General features: G+C 39.9%; 1 protein-coding gene across 3 annotated transcripts in view; it reads left to right on the forward strand.

Annotated features, from left to right (window-relative positions):
- The first annotated feature begins 7974 nt into the window (after positions 1-7974).
- The window catches only part of Appl1 (adaptor protein, phosphotyrosine interacting with PH domain and leucine zipper 1), a 47593-nt gene continuing 37608 nt past the window's right edge, over positions 7975-17959 (forward strand). For 2 of the 3 annotated variants that reach the window (XR_003479893.2, XM_027389622.2), the window contains exons 1-4: positions 8076-8129; positions 13115-13213; positions 14859-14918; positions 15678-15749. Coding sequence is in view for 1 of the 3 variants with exons in the window: in XM_027389622.2 (XP_027245423.1) it covers positions 8076-8129; positions 13115-13213; positions 14859-14918; positions 15678-15749 (285 nt within the window). In the remaining 2 variants the exon portion in view is untranslated. Of the gene's footprint in view, positions 8130-13114; positions 13214-14858; positions 14919-15677; positions 15750-17959 lie in introns of all 3 variants that reach the window. The other variant, XR_003479894.2, reaches the window with a different exon arrangement.

Raw genomic sequence — 17959 nt, forward strand, 5'->3', positions numbered from 1 at the left:
CTGTGCTGACAGTCTCTTACTGGAATGTTCCTTCCACAGACATCCCTCACTCTTAGGACTTCCAGTTTCTGGTCACATGTCACCTTCTCAATGACGTGTACCTTGCAAAGTCTATTTAAAATTGTTTCCCATACCTTTCCTGCTCAATTTCCATTGCATTTTCTAACATAATACATCAATACTAAGTATATTTATTTATTTATTTTACAATCTTTATCTTCACCATACCTTCTAAACAGTTCTACAGGAGCAGAGATTGTTAATGTTTTGCTCATTGTGGAATAAATATTTGTTGGATGAAGACAGTCGTTCCCTGAGGTAGTCTGAATTCCTAAACTAAACACCACCATCTAGTGTTCATGAAAGGATGTGTTCATTAACCCCCAAGACTGATTTGCATTAACTAAGCGATAAAAATTGTGATTTAATCAATTCTCAGTTACCCTGTTTTTGTTTTTAAACTTCCTTAGTGTCTTGTAAAAATCAAGACTTTTACAGCTATGAAACATTCACAGGACATACTGACTTCTTTGACAGCAATCTCTTTTCCTTTTACTCTCTTCCAGAAGTCTCATGATGGTAAAAGTATTATAAAGGTCATACATCTTCTAATTTGGAGGTAATCCCAACCTCTTCCATAAAGAAACAAACAAACCCTCAGATACTTATTACAGTGGTAGTTTTGCTGTTGGTACACCCTTTCCCTAGAATAACAAAATACAAATGCTGTGGTTTAAGTGTTCCCACCAAAACAGATGCTGAAATTTAATCCCCATTGTGAGGTATTAAGAGAGTGGAGGGCTGGGGAGACAGCTTAGTGGGAGACCTCTGCAAGTAGGAGGACCTGACTTTGGATACCCAGCACCCACACAAAAGGTGGGCTTGGTGTTTGCATTGGTAACCCTGTTGGTGGGATATAGCGAGATTGAAGTCGAGCTGTAGTCGGTAAGGTTAAGATACCTTTATTCAGATAAACACCAGCCAAACGCAAGCCAGAGAGTGCCCAGAGGCAGTAAGTAGGCTAGGGAGGCCAGAGAGAGGGCTCCCACGTGTCTGCCACCCCCTTAAGAACTCCCCACTCTTCATCCTGAACCTCCCCTGACCACGCCCTGGCAGGTGTAGTCAAGCACACCTGTACCTAGTTCCTAGGAGGTGGGCCTACAATGTCTCCCTACAATTCCCCGTTTAGTCTAAAAGAGGATTAAAACTTAATAGTGTAAAACATCCAAAATTAACAATCATAAAGGTGAAATACAAGAAGATACAATAATCTGCTATTGCACATCCTAACTATGTCTATTCTGGCTAAGCCCTAAAGTCATGTGAAAAGTGTGTCCAACTTGAACACCTCCTTTCAATCCCAACTCTAAACAATAAGAAAGTTATTCCTAACTAGGCTTACACTACCCTAATAGACAATAATGGGGAACAGGGGCATAGCATCTTCCAAGTTACTTCCTGCTGAAACTGGACGAAGGTAGCCTTGAGGGGTCCTGTGGGAAGAAAATGTTAGTATAGTGAAAGTCTCTAATGGGTTATCTCCAGTCTATGTTAGATGGGATTTGCTTGATTGAAGATCTAGGTTGAAATCCTCAATTTGATTGAAGTCAGTACCCGAAGATCTGGTCGGAGTGTCAGTTGAAACGGAGTAAGTTGGATCTAGTGCAGTCGAAGCGGTATGGCCCAATTCCTTTTCTGGAGCATCCAGGGATTGTTGTCAGGCAGGTCCTCATTGGCTATATGGGACTCAAACATAAGTGTTAGCAGAGAAATGTTTGCTTGTATATGTATGTATGCTGGGAAAGGCAACCATGGGAAAATGACAATTATGAGAGGGTGTAGGCCTTGAAAGAAAGAGCCAAAAAAACACAAAAGATAGTCCTCAAATTCTTCATTTATTCTGTATTACATCAATTGGCTTCTTGATATAATACAGAAACTCTAAAATTTAGTTAAACAACATGCTTGGATTTTAGGGGAGGAAAGCCAAATCCAACTCTAAATGCAGCATTCATTTAATTGAATAGGAACTAGGAAATGAAGAGAAATGGAGTTATTTGAGAGACAGCTGTAAAGTTTACCGTATGGCACGTTCCTTTTGTTTTATGGTTATAGCTACCTTCTTTTCTTTAAGTAACTACCCATGTAGTGTCCTTTGACTTCTGGAGGTGAGTTTTTCTGTGAAGATAGAAACAAAGCACTTCCCTTTCTTTTGGGAGGCTTTCATTTAGTTTATAAGATCTACCTCAGTAAATACCTGCCTCCCTTCAGTGGGGTGGGGCAGAAACACTCAGATTCTAGATTGGCTGGCCATTTAGACTAGCCAAAATAACAAGGTTTGGAGACCTTATTTAAAAAATAAGGTGGAGAACAATAGAGGGAGTGCAGCCTTCCTGCCCCCACGCATACGTATGCACATAACATACACACATAGACATGAGGATGGGGAAGAAGAGGAGCATGACTGGAAACAGAGGAGAGAGAGACAATTATTTAACTATGGTATTTGATGATGAGATTCTGATAGATTGAATGAGGCCATAAAGGTGAGGCACAAATTCAACGGGACTCTGGCTTTATAAAATGAGGAAGAGAGACCTGAGCTAGGATGTTCTGCTTCACCGTGAATCCTAGGCTGCCTTGGGACTCTATGCAGAACCACAAATGGCAAGAAGGACTTGTCAGCCACGGCTGGACATCTTGAACTTCTAAGTCTTCCATGAAGCAAACAAACCTTTGTTCTTCACAAATCAGTCCATGACATTGAGTTGTACCAAGAAAAAAGGGACTAAAGAAACCAAGGGTGGTGGTGTACTTCAGTGATCTCAGTTCTAGCTCCACCTGCCAAGATGGAGGCAAAAGGATTGGAGTTCAAGGCAAACCTGAGCTACAAAGGGAGTTTGAGGTTAACCTGGGCAATATGAGACCCTGTCAGAAAAAAAAAAAAAAAAAAAAAAAAAAAAGGAAAGGAAAGAAATCTGAAACAACAAAAGAAAAGAAAGCAGGCTAAACACCTTATTTATTTATTTTTAATTTTTAATTTTTAGTTTTGGCCAGTTCTCTCCTAAGTCACAGTGATAAAACAGCAAAGGCAAAGGTTTTGTTTAAGCGGTATTGTAACTCCTTAAAATAATAAGCATGATCTTCTGATTCAGAACACATTGCTTTCTTTGCATATGATAAAGGGAAAATGAAGAAAATGGAAGCTGTTATAAGAACATTAAAGTATTTTAATACTTAACTGTAGGTATTGAAAAGGACAGGTTTATTTTTTACTGATGGCTTATTTGCTGTGTACCACTCTAAAGCTAACTGATGAGTTTATTAATTCTACAATGTAGGTCCCCTTTACTAAGCTTCATTTCTCAGTTGACAGAGCAAGTAACTTGGCTAAAGTCACAGAACTGCTAAGTGAGAGAGACAAGGTTCCAAAACAGACAAGTGGGCTCCATCACCCTAACCAAGAGCTCACAATCCAGACTCTCTTCTACCCTCCTCATCAGAAATGGGAATGATGCTGACATATGCCAACATTCTTGGACTGAGCAAAACTAGTCAATGCTATCTCCTTCTAAAAAGGAACATGATTTTTTTAATCAGGTGGAATGATTTGAGCTTCCAAATCACCAATTCATATATAAATTTCTTGAATTTAGTTCATCTCAGCTGCATGTTAAAAAGGAAATAATTGGATTGGATTTCTTGTTTAAGTCCCACTATAGTAACATTCAAAAGTATCTCTCTCTCTCTCTCTCTCTCTCTCTCTCTCTCTCTCTCTCTCTCCCTCTCTCTCCCTGTATGTGATTTTGAGAGAGATTCTATCTTGAGCACTGGAATTACAGGTTGTACCACTATGCCCAGATTATGTATCATCTACTACAAGGAGAATTAATGTGTACAAATTTCAGATTGTGAAGTCTTTGAGAGCTATTTGTGAGTAGGTGACTTTCCAGAGGTTTCTGGAAATGATGCTTCTCTTATCACTCTGAGTAGACCATTGGGAATTACTCTTCTAAATGTCTGTATTATTATTTTTTAAATGTTGTGCTGGGGCCTGAAACCAAAGCCTTATATATGCTAGAGTCACATTCTAACACTGAGCTTTAACCCTTCTACTGACTGTAAAAATTTTAAAGTATAAGGTGATTTGGGAAAGGAAAAATGCTCATTATCTCATCTTTGATGGAGGTTTTCTTTTTTTCTTTTTTTAAAGGTCATTTTTTTTGGTTTTTTAAAGATTTTATTTATTTATTATGTATACAACATTCTGCTTCCATGTATATCTGCACACCAGAAGAGGACACCAGATCTCATAACGGATGGTTGTGAACCACCATGTGGTTGCTGGGAATTGAACTCAGGACCTCTGGAAGCGCAGTCAGTGCTCTTAACCTCTGAGCCATCTCTCCAGCCCTGAGGTTTTCTTTTTCTTTTCTTTTCTCCCCCTCCCTCTCTCCTTTCTTTCTTCTTTCTTTCTTTCTTTCTTTCTTTCTTTCTTTCTTTCTTTCTTTCTTTCTTTCTTATTTTTTGAGACAGGATTTCTCTGTGTAGCTTTTGAGTCTGTCCTGGAACTCACTCTATAGACCAGGCTGGCCTCGAACTCAGAGATGCACCTGCCTCTGCTCTCAAGTGCTGGGATTAAAGGCGTGTGCCACCACTGCCTAGTTGATGGAGGTTTCCTTACATAGATTCTCAGCTCCACTCTGTACTACAGCAGAAATTTTTATCAGGGTTTTGGAATTTGTCTACTAACAATCTTTCAGATGATTTTTATATGTGCTGTGCTTACATCTGGAAACCATTAACCTAGGAGCATAATTTTAAAAATTGAAGCGCTAGTGTCATTTCAGTTGTTGGATTCTTCCCGATTACAAACTACAAACCAGCACTTCAAGGAATATCATGTAAAAACCTAATTACAAGAATAACAAATAGAATTTCAGAAGAGTAATAATTAACAAGTCTATTAATGGGATTGTATAACTTTTTATTGTAAATTACATGTGTGAAACATCTCAATGAATTATATGTGCAAAGCATCTCTAATAATTTTTGATGGGTGCTTTATCCTGATTTGCTTCCCATAAAATTAACGAGTTGCCTAAAGTTTTTGCTGTATTATCCACATGCCAGTCTCCAGTAACCCCAAAGGCATTCTCTGAACAAGCCTTGTTTCTTGCATAAGAGGAAATGGGCTTACACAGAACTGGTTGGTTAGCTATACAAAAGGCTGGAGATGTAGTTCAGTCAGTAGAATGCTTGCCTAGCATGCATGAAGTCCTTCGCTTCATCTCCAGAACCACATAAAATCAGGCATGGTGGCAGAATTGCTATCCCAGCACTCAGGAGGTGGAGGCAGGTTGATCAGAAGTTCAAGTTCATCATTCGTTACATAGCAAGAGTAAGGCCAGCTTCATCTACAAGAGACTTTGTAAAAACAAAACAAGGGGGCATCACTGGTCCTTAACCAGAGGACCCAGGTTCAATTCCCAGCACTCACGTGACAGCTCACAGTGGTCTGTAATTCTAGTTCCAGGGGATCTGCCACCTCACACAGACACACATGCACACAGAACACCAATATATATATAAAATAAAATAAATCATTAAAAAATCCTGCCCCCCCCAACTAAACAAAACAAAATTCCACTAACCTTTTGGTTATCAAAAGAAAATATAAATTATTCAGCTTTAGAGTTGTTTTAAAATAATAACTAAAATCATATACTTGGTTGAGCAGGGTATATACAGTCTCCTGAAGTTACAGGTGCTTTAAGTCTTTCTAGTTTTAAAATTTAATCTAACTCATCAACAATATCTTTATTTATTATTGTTATTTTTTTAAGACAGGGTTTCTCTGGGTAACAGCTTTGGCTGCCCCGGAACTCATTCTGTAGTCCTGGCTGGCACTGAACACACAGAGATCTACCTGTCTCTCCAGTGCTGGCATTAAAGATGTGCACCTACATGCCTGGCTGACTGTTTTTATTTTTAATCATCTAGTCTTGGCAAGAATCCCTTGCCCTTTAAGATAATGTTATAAGTCTCTTGAAGCCACTTTTCAGAAAGAGTTTAGATACTCTAACAACAGAGAAAATATTTAATTTGGTGATATCATTACACCCAGATAATTCAGAAGCTAAATATAATTTTTCTTTTTTCTTGTTTTTATATTTATTTATTTATTTATTTATTTATTTATGGCTTGACCAAGTTGGTTGATTAGTTAATTCCTCTTGTTACACCAACTAATTACTCTTCTTTCTCATAATTTGAGAATTGTCATTCTTGATTATTATCAGTTATCTTTATCTTGCATTTTTTCCCTTTTACAAATTACAGTTTAAGCAAGAAGGTCACTTACTGAAAGTTTTCTTTGTCATCTTTCCCCTCCACCATTTCTCTGTTTCTCTGGCATAGGGTTTCACTATAGAGTCCTGGCTGGCCTGGGACTCATAGCTAGACAAAGGCTTTCAACTTGCAAGGATCCTTGGGCCTCTTCTTCCTGAATGTTGGGTGACAGATATGTGTCACCACACCCTGCTTGAAAGCTTTGCTCCTCTATAGCCAGTTGTATCCTGCTTGTGCTGGCCTAGTAAAAAGAAGTAGTAAGAATAAGATACCCATAATACAAGTTGAAACCTTTCATGCAATGTAAGTAAGAACTGGCTCCAAGCCACCTTTCTTCAAAAGCCAAGGGTCTCTTCAACAGGGTGACTAGTTGGTAGAGAATCCAAGGGGTGAGTTCTCATAAAAGGACTGTAACACTAAAGACAATTCTGTGACACTATAATACAAGTCTGTCATAAAACTTCTGAAACAAGTTTTAATCTTTCAAGAGATCATGGGGGAAATCTAGTAGCTTTAATTTCAAACATGCAACTTCATGCTCGTTATGACCATATACGGACTTGCTCTACGGTGTTTGGATTTGGTTCAGTTGAAGTAGCAGGAGAATAAGGAAGCTAATGCTCTTCTCTCGGTGACCGTACTTTTGTGAATGACAGTGGAAGAGACTGATGGGGTTAATGGGTAGATTGTTTTGGGGGAAATATTAGTGATTTTGCCACTTTCTCTGTATACTGATAAATACTTTGATTAACGCCACCGATAAATAAAGCAGTGTGAAGCTGGAGAAAAGGATGCAACAAGGCTGAAACAGAAAAAAGAACAGCGTTCCAGCCCTTACATGCCCAATCTCCAACAGTGTGAACGGCACTCTACAGTCAAGGAGAACCGGGAAGCTATTTAAGTCTCTTCCAAAACCTTTTGGTGAAACAGAAATGCTGACGGAGATACGTTCTCCAGCAACTGTGTCTTTTTAATTTTTATTTAAAAAGACGTTTTCCTTTGTGATATATAGGAGATACGATGGCCATAATTTTAGCACATCAAACTTTAAGGCCAGGTAAGAATTAATGATTTGTTAACGCAAGGGTTTTAAACTGAGTGTATGTATTGATAACCAGGTGTGTGTCCAGAAAAAAACGATCTGGGGGTCTACTACCTACAAATTAACTGTAAACCCAATGACACAAGTTTGGATTTCAGAGGTTTGTGAGTTAGCACCACTTTTGCAGGAGTTAAGACTGAAAACTCGAGCAGGGTTGGAAAGGTTATGGGGCCAGGGGTAGGGATTTTTCCAAGGTTGCTGACGAAATATGGTGCAGACATAAAACTGCCTCAAGTTCCCCTCGAGCGCTTTTCACCCCAAGCTCAGGCTAACCGCGCGCGGGCTTGACAGACAGCCCCTTACACTCTCAAGTACGGGAAGATCGGCGCTCACAGGCAGTGCGGTCTGCGCGGGTCGCACCTCTGAGGAGGGCGAGCGGTCGCGAAGGAATCTCCCCGGTCGGCCCCGCGCGTTGACGGGCGTCGCAGCGAGCCAATGGGCGTGCGGGAGGCGGGACTGACAGGCCCGGGAGGGCGGGATTTCCCGCGCGGTGGCCTCTGAGCGCCTGACTGGGGCGGCGGCGTCTGCGAGAGGGCGGGCCGGGTCAGCTGCTGCAGGCGGGGCGCCGCGCCGAGCTGTGGGCGGCTGCTGAGTGTCCTGCCGCCGCCCAGCCTTCGCCACGATGCCGGGGATCGACAAGCTGCCCATTGAAGAGACGCTGGAAGACAGTCCGCAGGTAAGGTGCCGGCGGTGGCCGAGGACAGCGCGCGGCCTAGCGCGGGCCTGGCGCCTCAGGTGCCCGCGCGCGGCCCAGGTGGGCGCCGCCGCCCGGGGTCGCTGCCTGCGGGGACCGCGCCCTACACTCCCGGGCCGGGCTGGAGGCCCGCGCGGCTGGGCCGCGGATGGAGCGGCCTTCGCTGTCTCCGATGGGGCCTGGCTCTTGAATCCGCGCCGGGTCTCCCTTGCATTTCACGGGAGGTGCTGTTTTTATCGGGATGGTACGATGTGGCGAGATAAGTCCTGGTCGTGGCGTTTTCCGAGGAGGCCTGGCACGCAGGGACCGCAGTGGCTAGTTTTCTTCGGAAGGGGCTGCGAGGCCGTGTGTGCAACGCCGGTGGACGCAGCGGTGTGCGTCTTGCTCCCCGCGGTGTGTCGGTGTCCGAGGCTGTCACTTGAGCTGTGCCCTGCGGGTGACGGAAGGCGCCTGGGCTGCAGAGCCTTGGGTTGCAGACTTGGCCCGAATAAAGTCATCAAAATAAAAGCCCTGTTAATGTGCGTTGGGGATGATGCTAATATGGTTGCTCTAGCTGAAGACAGTCTGGGAAAATAAAACAAATTTCCTTTTCAGTACGGAATGAAATCTGTTGTATTTTAAAAGGTGGTCTCTAACTTGCGTCAACTTCATCCTTTTGCCAGCTTTCGTATATAGTAAGGAATATAGAACAGTGTTGCTGGTGGATTTCTTAAATAATACTTGCTGAGAAATATATATTTTATATGCATTTATAGTGGAGTGTGCCCCCCTCCCCCACAAAAAAAGAAAGAAAAGGGCTAGAGCTTGCTTTGCTGGATGACACTTTTGCCATAGATTTTGTGCCGGTTTTGATTTTCCAAGTTGAAACTGGGCTCTGATTGTAGAATTGATTTATTCTTCTCTCATTCTGAAAGCTGTCTTCATAGGCCAGTTGCTCAGACGTAATATCCCCTGTCAGGCAGTATGAGAAAGAGACACCCACATTTTGGGTTATCTCACAGCTGGTTTAAATTTTGCTTAATGACTTTCTCAGTGTAAAGTCTTAAGTTATATTTATTTCAGATGATTTGCAGCAATTTCGTGGTTGTATTGGTCAGCATAATTTTATCTTTTTACAATTAAGACCCAATACACTGTCTGAACTTCTTTTACCCAGTGTACTTTTTATAGCCCATAAAGACTATAAAGAGAATGGTTTGCACAGTGCCCTATCGGTGACTTTCGATGTAGTGGTTATCTTGAATTTTCCATGTAATTAGTTTACAACTTGAGTCAGGCTTATTCTGTAGCCCAGGCTGGCCTCAAACATGGGCTCCTCCTGTCTCTAACTGGTGGTTGCAAGCTTGAACCACAAGTACTTTCAGTTGTTGTTGTTTTTAATTTAAAATTTGTTTTTATATATATGGGTGTTCTGGCTGCATGTGTTTGTGTACCACTTGTATGCTTGCTGTCAGTAGAGGGTATTGGGTCCCCTGGAACTGGAATTACTAATGTTTGAGAGCCACTGCGTGGGTGCTGGAAATTGAACCTGGATTGTCTAGAAGAGCAGTAAAAGTGCTAACCACTGAGCCATTTCTCCAGCCCCTGTTTTTTAATTTAAAACAATGATTTTTTTGGGGACTGGAGACTGGACCCAGGACCTTGCACTTGGTAGGCAAATGCTGTACCACTAAGATAAATCCTCAATTTTGCTTTTATTTTTTGTGTGTATATGTGTTGTAATGTATGTGTTTGCATGTCTGTGTATGTGTGCTCATGTGAACGGAGGCCAAAAATTGATTTATCTTCCTTGATTGCTTACCATCCAGGATCTTTCTCTGAACCCTGGGTTTGTTAATTCAGGTAGTCTAGGAAGCCAGCTTGCCCCAGGTATCCTGTCTCTGTCTTTTAAGTGTTGAGAGTACATGTGACCGCTGCACATGCCCAGTTTTTCCATGGGTTCTGGGGAATCTGGACTCAGGTCCTCAAGCTTGCAGGGTAAGGGCTTTATCTACTGAGCCATCTTCCCAGCCCTATTGTATGTGATTATGTGTGTGCTGCTGCTCTTGTATATGCATGCATGTAGAGGCTAGAGGACAGCCTCAGGTGTTGTTCCTTCTCAGCTTCTACCTAGCTTGTTGTTTTTGAGATAGTGTCTACCCTAGAGATCTAGGTCTCTGATGGGATCATGTAGGCTAGGCTGGCTGGGCAGCAAGCCCTAAGGATCTGCTTGTCTACGCCTTCCCAGCACTACGATTACATGTACCTGCCACCATACCCACCTTTTTTACCTGGGTGCTTGATAGCTAAAATGTCTTCACAATATTCTCAATTAAAAATTTCAAGCCTGCATATTTCCTTAGGTGGTTTAACAGACATATTTTAAAATGTTTTTATTAGCATATATTAATAACATAACAATGAATTTTATTATGACATTCCATTTTTATTGTATTTGCCCATTACCTCTATTGTTTCCCTTTCTCTTCCTAACTAGATCTCTTACTTGTGTCTTTTAAAAATATTTTTGTTTTGTTTTGAGAGGAAACTCTTGTGTTGCTAGGTGGAGAGTTCCCTCTGCCTCAGTTTGCAGAATAGTTGGGACTATAGCAGGTGTACCATATCCAGCTCCCATTGTTGTACTTTTAGAGTTTCTCCGAAGTTCTGCTTTTGTAAATAGGGCTGAGCTTAATGCTTTTGGGACCATTCTACAGATGTGGAGGGGTTTTTTATTGGGGGAAGTGAACTGAAGGGGAGAGGGGAGACTGGCTTCTGGGGACAGGAGTGGCAGAAGAGAAGAGACAGGTAGAGAGAGAGAAAGATGGGAGGTGGGCAGGTCCCTTTTAGAAGGGAATGTAGTGAATGTACAGGTGGTGCTCTTTTTTAAAATTTTTTATATATTTGAATTACAAGCAAGATTGAATTACATGATGATCCCAGTTTCCTTCTCCCTCCCTTCCTCCTCTACACCCCCCCCCTCGCCACCCCAGGTGGTACTCCTAGTGGCTGCTGAGTGCAGGCCAATACAGATGCCTGAATACTAACAATAGCTTCTCCAGCCCCAACAAATGTCCTATTAGTTGCTTAGTAGAAAAGTTAGAGCTTGGGACTCATGGAAAAACCTTAATTATAGTCACCTTTTTAAGATTTAATTTTTTATTGTTGGAACTTGAATTCAGCTATATTTGGGCTTTTGTTTTGTTTTGTTTTTCAAGACAGGGTTTCTCAGTGTAACAGCTTTAGCTGTCCTGGAACTCACTCTGTAGACCAGGCTGGCCTGGAACTCAGAGATCTAACTGCCTCTGACTCTGGAGTGTTGGGATTAAAAGCATTCGACACTATCACCTGGTCTCTGGCTCCTTTTTTTTTTTTTTTAAGTTTTGATTTACAGTAAAGCTTGCAAAGTTCAAATCTAATTTGTTTAACATAAGGGCATTTAAAGTTATATACTGGCAAAAGGAGAAAAATTTAAGCTTCTACTAGGACATGTCTATGTTGTTTTGAAAATAGGAATCACAGTGAATCCTTTTTTTTTTTTTTTTTTTTTTTTTTGAGACAGGGTTTCTCTGTGTGGCTTTGGAGCCTGTCCTTGAACTCGATCTGTAGATCAGGCTGGCTTGAACTCACAGATAGCCACCTACCTCTACCTCCCAAGTGCTGGGATTAAAGGCAAGCACCTGTCGAATCTTGTTAGTTAATTAATTATTATTATTTTGGTTTTTTGAGACAGTTTCTCGGGGCAGGGGAGATGGCTCAGTGGTTAAGAGCACTGGCTGTTCTTCCAGAGGACCCAGGTTCAATTCCCAGCACCCACATGACAGCTCACAACTGTCTGTAGCTCCAGTTCCAGACATACATGCAGGCAAAAACACCTATTTACATGAAATAAAAATAAAATTAAAAAAAGGAAGAGACAGGGTTTCTCTGTGTAGTCCTGGCTGTCTTGGAACTCACTCTGTAGACCGGCTGGTCTAGAACTCAGAGATCCATCTGCCTCTTTCTCCTGAGTGCTGGGATGAATGGCATATATCACTATGTCTAGCTTTCTTCTTTTTAATGTTTTAAAATAGCACGGAGAGACAGGGAGTGGAACACTAGAGTGAAGAAGAGTCTGCCGTATCTGGCCAGTTGTAGTGCATATGTGTAGTCTCGGCTACTAAGAGGGTAAAACAAGATGATAATGGAGGAAAAAAAGAAAGCTTTGGCAAAGTAGAATACTGAGACTGTGGACATCATATGTCACAGAGGTCTTGTGCCACATCCTACACCCAGTTGCCTAAGTTCTTCCTTTGAATACAGGAAGTTAGTGAATTAAAATATAAAGTCTGCCCAGGTGTGGTGGCTCATATCTGCAGTCTCAGTATTTCAGATGCTGAAGCAGATTGACTGCAATGATTTTGAGGCCAGCTTGACCCTATCTTAAAATGAATAAACTATATGTGTGTATTGGGTTGGGGTAGTGTCATCCTTTGGATTTTAAGCTTTAATTGTTCCTTATTTACTTACTTATTTCCTTTCCTCCCTTCTTTTTATTTTTTTTGTATGGCCACCATGCATTGCTTCCTGTTTTTAGGTTTAATTACAGGAATTTTAATTTGCAGAAACACATCTTTGTTCTTGCTTATGCTAATTTTTGTTTGTTTGTTTTTCTTTTGAGGTAGGGTTTCTGTGTAGGACTGGTGTCTTAGAACTCTCTCTGAGGACCAGGCTGGCCTTGAACTCAGAGATCTGTTTCTCCTCTGTCTTCCAAGTGCTGGAATTAAAGGTGTGCACTATCAGGCCCAGCTTTTATGCTGCTACTTTAATGATATGAAACAGAATAAAAAAAATGTTTAGACTTCTTGACATTATTATCAAGAGTTTAAAGAGATTAAAAGTCAGAATTAGTAGAATTCTAGTATTTTACTGCTTTTAGAAAAAGTATTTCACTATGTGATTTATATACTGATTTTATGATTTATATAAACTTATAATGTTTTCTTTTACAGACAAGGTCTTTACTGGGTGTATTTGAAGAAGATGCTACCGCTATTTCCAATTATATGAACCAGTTGTATCAAGCTATGCATCGAATTTATGATGCACAGGTAAAGAATTAAAAGGCCCACACAATACTAGTTAAAAGAGAATCTCTCAGCACATGAGGACAGAGAGATAGTATCTACTTGACTTACTGCTACATACCTCACTCATTTTTAGGCCCAGAGTAATACCTGTTTAGAGGATGAATGAATACTGTGGTGGTATGAATAGGAATGGAGTGCTTGGCCCATAGGGAGTGGTGTTATTAGGAGGTGTGGTCTTGTTGGGGGGGTAGTGTGTCACTGTGGGGATGGGCTTTGAGGTCTCATATGCTCAAGCTGGCCTACTGTGGCATTTACGCTGCCTTCAGATCAAGATGTAGAACTCTCAGTTCCTTCTCCACCATGTCTGCCTGCATGCTGCCATTGTTTCCCAAAATGAGGATAATGGACTAAACTTCTGAAACTGTAAACCAGCCCCATTTAAGTGTTTTCCTTTATAAGAGTTTCTGTGGTTATGGCTTCTCTTCACAGCAATAGAAACCCTAACTAAGACAAATACTAAGTATATTATAGTACAGAACTTATATTTCAGTCAGATTTGTAGTACTAAAAAAGTGACAATATTGTAGGGTTCATCCCATCTCGTAGTGAAAACTTTCTTACTGGAATTCACTGATAGTGAATTTACTGAAGACCCCATATTGTTGTATTTTCTTTAATCATGCTTTCAACTTTAAGGAGTCCCTTCTTTTATTTATTTATTTATTGTAGTAAAGGCTTTGAAAGTAGCCATAGTAGAAGTCTATGACTTATTTTTCTTGTGGAATAGACATAAAACTTGAGGAGGCTATGTTTGTATAATTTATAAGCTTTAACAGCAGCCTGCATTCTTTTGATGCACTTTATTTGGGATTAGTTAAGTATATTAATTTTATTTTCTATCTCTTTTTATCTATTGCTATGGTAGTTGTGTCCGTCCATGCTCCCCCCCCACCCCCCATGATAGGTTTTACATGGCTTCGTTTTTGGCCACAGATGTTCAGTTAATTAGTAAAGTATTATTATATCACAACTGAAAACTGAATTAACCAAAATGCCATTCATCTGGCTGTCTGGCTTTGTTATGTCCTATGTTAAGCATATTGTTATGTTATTGAAAGCTCATATTTAGACTGAAGAATAGTCATTCTCATAGAATCACTACAAATTTTGCTGACATTATGTACAGTTTACTTCTAACTTTTAATATATTTAATGTTTAGTTTTCACTAGCAGAAACCCTCAAAACAACAACAACAACAAAAAATAGGTAATAAGTATATACCTGAAGGTGGATATGGTAGTGCATGTTCTGTAATCTCAGCACTTAGGAGGCAGAGGCAAGAGGATCAGAAATTCAAGGCCGTCCGTGGCTACATAGCAAGTTTGAGGCTAGCCTGGGCTGCATGAGTCCACATCTTTAGAAAGGAAAAGAAAAGAAAAAAAGGTACATACCTGTAACATTGCTGAATTCTTTGACAGTACGTCTCTTCTGGTTTGCATTTTCTTTTGAAACACTTTTAATGATAGTTCCTTTTCCATTGCTGAGAAGTTAAAAATATGTATATGGTATAAAGTGATAATAAATAAAGGGGGCTTAGATATCATCAGTTATCATTTTTCTTAACTGTAATATTGTACTAATTTGAGTCCTGATCTTTTTCCTTAGAATGAATTAAGTGCAGCAACACACCTGACTTCGAAACTTTTAAAAGAATATGAAAAACAGGTACATGTATCAAGGTTTTAAAGCATGATTTAACATATGTAACTACATAGGATCTGTATAGAAAACTTTTCCATTCAGAATCTTTTATTTTTGTATTTTAGAGCAAGGGTTTCACCTTATAGTTCAGGCTGTTCTCAAACTTGTGGTCCTCCTGCTTTGGCCTTCTGAGTGCTGGGATTCCAGGCATTCACCACCATGCATGGCCTCTTAGGACTTACTGAGTTTACAAAATATGCTATTGAAATTTCACTAAGTCCTTATTGTTAGTGACTTAATGTTAGAAATAAAGTTGTCTGCTTTTCTAGCTTTCTCTTTTTACTAACAAAGAAACTGGCTTTGGTCAAGGTTATGCTGTTAGTTGTTGGAGGAGCCTGAGCTAAAGCCAAATCTTTGAAATCCTAGTATTAAGTACATTCCAGTATATCTTGTTAGTTGATTATTTAACAAACATTAAAACTGTTTATTAATTATGAAGATTATTAAAAACATTTTGGAATATGTTCCAAGTTTTTGAAGTTTCTAAAATTACTTGAAAGCACAAATTGTGTTATTCATAAAAAAATACAGCATTGAACTGAGTGGTGATGGTACAGGCCTTTAATCCCAGCACTCGGGAGACAGAGGCAGGCGAATCTCTGTGAGTTCAAGGCCAGCCTGGTCTACAAAGCTACACAGAGAAACCCTGTCTTGAACCCCGCCCCCCCCCCAAAAAAATAGCAGCATTGCACATTTATCTCATCTGTATTTCTTACTTTTTAGCGTTTTCCTTTGGGGGGTGATGATGAAGTTATGAGCTCTACTTTACAGCAGTTTTCAAAGGTTATAGATGAGGTAAGTTTTGATCTTGCTTAAATAGATGGTTTTATAACTAAGTTACTCGTTATTCAACTTCTGCTGAAAACTATAAAAATTTTATTACATTTTATTTATTTTGTGTATGTCTGTGTGTGAGTGTGAGGGTACCACAGTTTGTGTGTGGAGGTTAGAGAACAACTTGCAGTAATAGGTTCTCTCCTACCAGCTCAGTCCTTGGGGATAGTATCAGTCATCAGACTTGGTAGTAGGTGCTAATAACCACTGAACCATTTCTCCTGCCTTTATTGGGGGCCCCAATATAGTTATGATTCTATAAGAAGTTTTGTTACAAAGGGTAGTATTAAAAGGCATAATTTCTACATCGTGATGGCTTTTATAAAATCAGTATTTTCCTTTCTAATTAAAACATTATTTTCCCAAGAATAAGCTTATACTTGGGCTTCACTATTTCTAACCTATGAATCATTTAATTTTTCACTGTTATTTGATGTAGACAGAGAAGAGTGAAGCTGTCTGGTGTAGCTAGGCACTTTGTGGTTTTTCTTTTGCCATTTAGCAACACTTTACTGTTCAGTTCTCATTAATCCATGCAAAGTATCCAAAATTCATTTTTAATTTCTCAAACCATTAATCATAACAGATCATAAGACAATAACAACATGGAGCTTAGAAGTTAGAAGAAGAAAAGTACTGAGATGTGTATGGAGAACGTAACTGTTCTCTATTCTTACTGTAAAAAGCTGTGAGTGTTTATGTGAGTATTCTCATATACATACTTTTGCTATGCTTGGGATTCAACCCAGGGCCTTACACTGAGCTATAAACTAGTCCCAGTTTTTCTAATATCTTAATAACTCACTGTAGCAGAATATTATCTGAGGCTATCAGTATAAGTAATAATAGTACTGGGTTAGAGATGTAGCTTAGTGGTAGAATACTTAACTAGCATGTGTGAATACCAGGGTCAGACCCGTGGCACTTCAAGTAAACAAAACAAAATGCTTACAGGAAATGGAATTTTTCTATTTTTTAAATTATGGTAAAATACATTAACATTCATGATACTTAATCCATTAACTGTATTGTATAACCATAATAGTTATCTATAGCCAGAACATTTTCATTGCTGGGTGATGGTGGTGCACACCTTTAATCCCAGCATTTGGGAGGTGGTCTACAGAATAAGTTTCAGAACAGTCAGGGCCACACAGAGAGAACCTGTCTTGAAAAACAACAACAACAACAACAAAAACACAAAAAGCAAAAACTCATTTCATCATCCTAAAAGAACTTTTCCCCTTTAAATCTATCACTTTCTCTCAAATTTTCCCAAGTCTTTGGCAATGATTGCATCTTGCTCTCTGTGTCTATAAATTTGCCTGTTTGGATATTTCATTTTGAATATAAGTTTATCTGTGCCTGTACTTCATTCCCCTTCTTTTTTTGGTTGAGTAAATTTCATTGTATAGATATATATTACCACATTTTGTCTATCTACTAGTAGGTGTTGTATTTAGTTATGGCCATTCATATACTAGTTTGATCTTTTATTTTTATTTTATTTATTTATTTATTTATTTATTTTTTCTAGCCAGCATTTCTCAGTGTAGCTTTGGCTGTCCTGGAACTCATAGACCAGGCTGGCCTCAAGCTCACAGGATCCGCCTGCTTCTGCCTCCCAAGTGCTAGGATTAAGGGTGTGTGCCACCACTGCCCAGCCTAATTTATTTATTTATTTTTGTTTATTGGTATTTTGCCTGCATGTCTATGTGTACGAGGGTGTCAGGTACCCTGGAATTGGAGTTCCAGAAGTTCTGAGCTGCCATGTGGGTGCTGGAAATTGAACCCAGGTCCTCTGGAAGAGCCGCCAGTGCTGTTAACCACTGAGTACTCTCTTCAGCACCCTAGTTTCATCTTTTAAATACCAGCTTTCAGTTCTTTTTTAGTATGTTCTCAGGAGTGGAATTGCTGATTTTATGGTAATTTTATGGTTAGCTTTTTGAGGGATCACCAGATAATTTTGTGTGTGTCCTATAAGCAGTGTATGAGAGTTCTATTTTTTTCTTTATCCTTGCTAGCAAGAATTTTCATTTAAAAATGATAACCATTTGAGCTGGATGGTGGTAGCACATGGCTTTTTAATTCCAGCAATTGAGAGGCAGAGGCAGGCAGATCTCTAATAAGTTTGAGGTTAGCCTGGTCTATAGAGTGAGTTCCAGGACAAC

Source organism: Cricetulus griseus (assembly GCF_003668045.3).
Source record: "Cricetulus griseus strain 17A/GY chromosome 1 unlocalized genomic scaffold, alternate assembly CriGri-PICRH-1.0 chr1_1, whole genome shotgun sequence".
In the NCBI taxonomy this organism is placed as follows: Eukaryota; Metazoa; Chordata; class Mammalia; order Rodentia; family Cricetidae; genus Cricetulus; species Cricetulus griseus.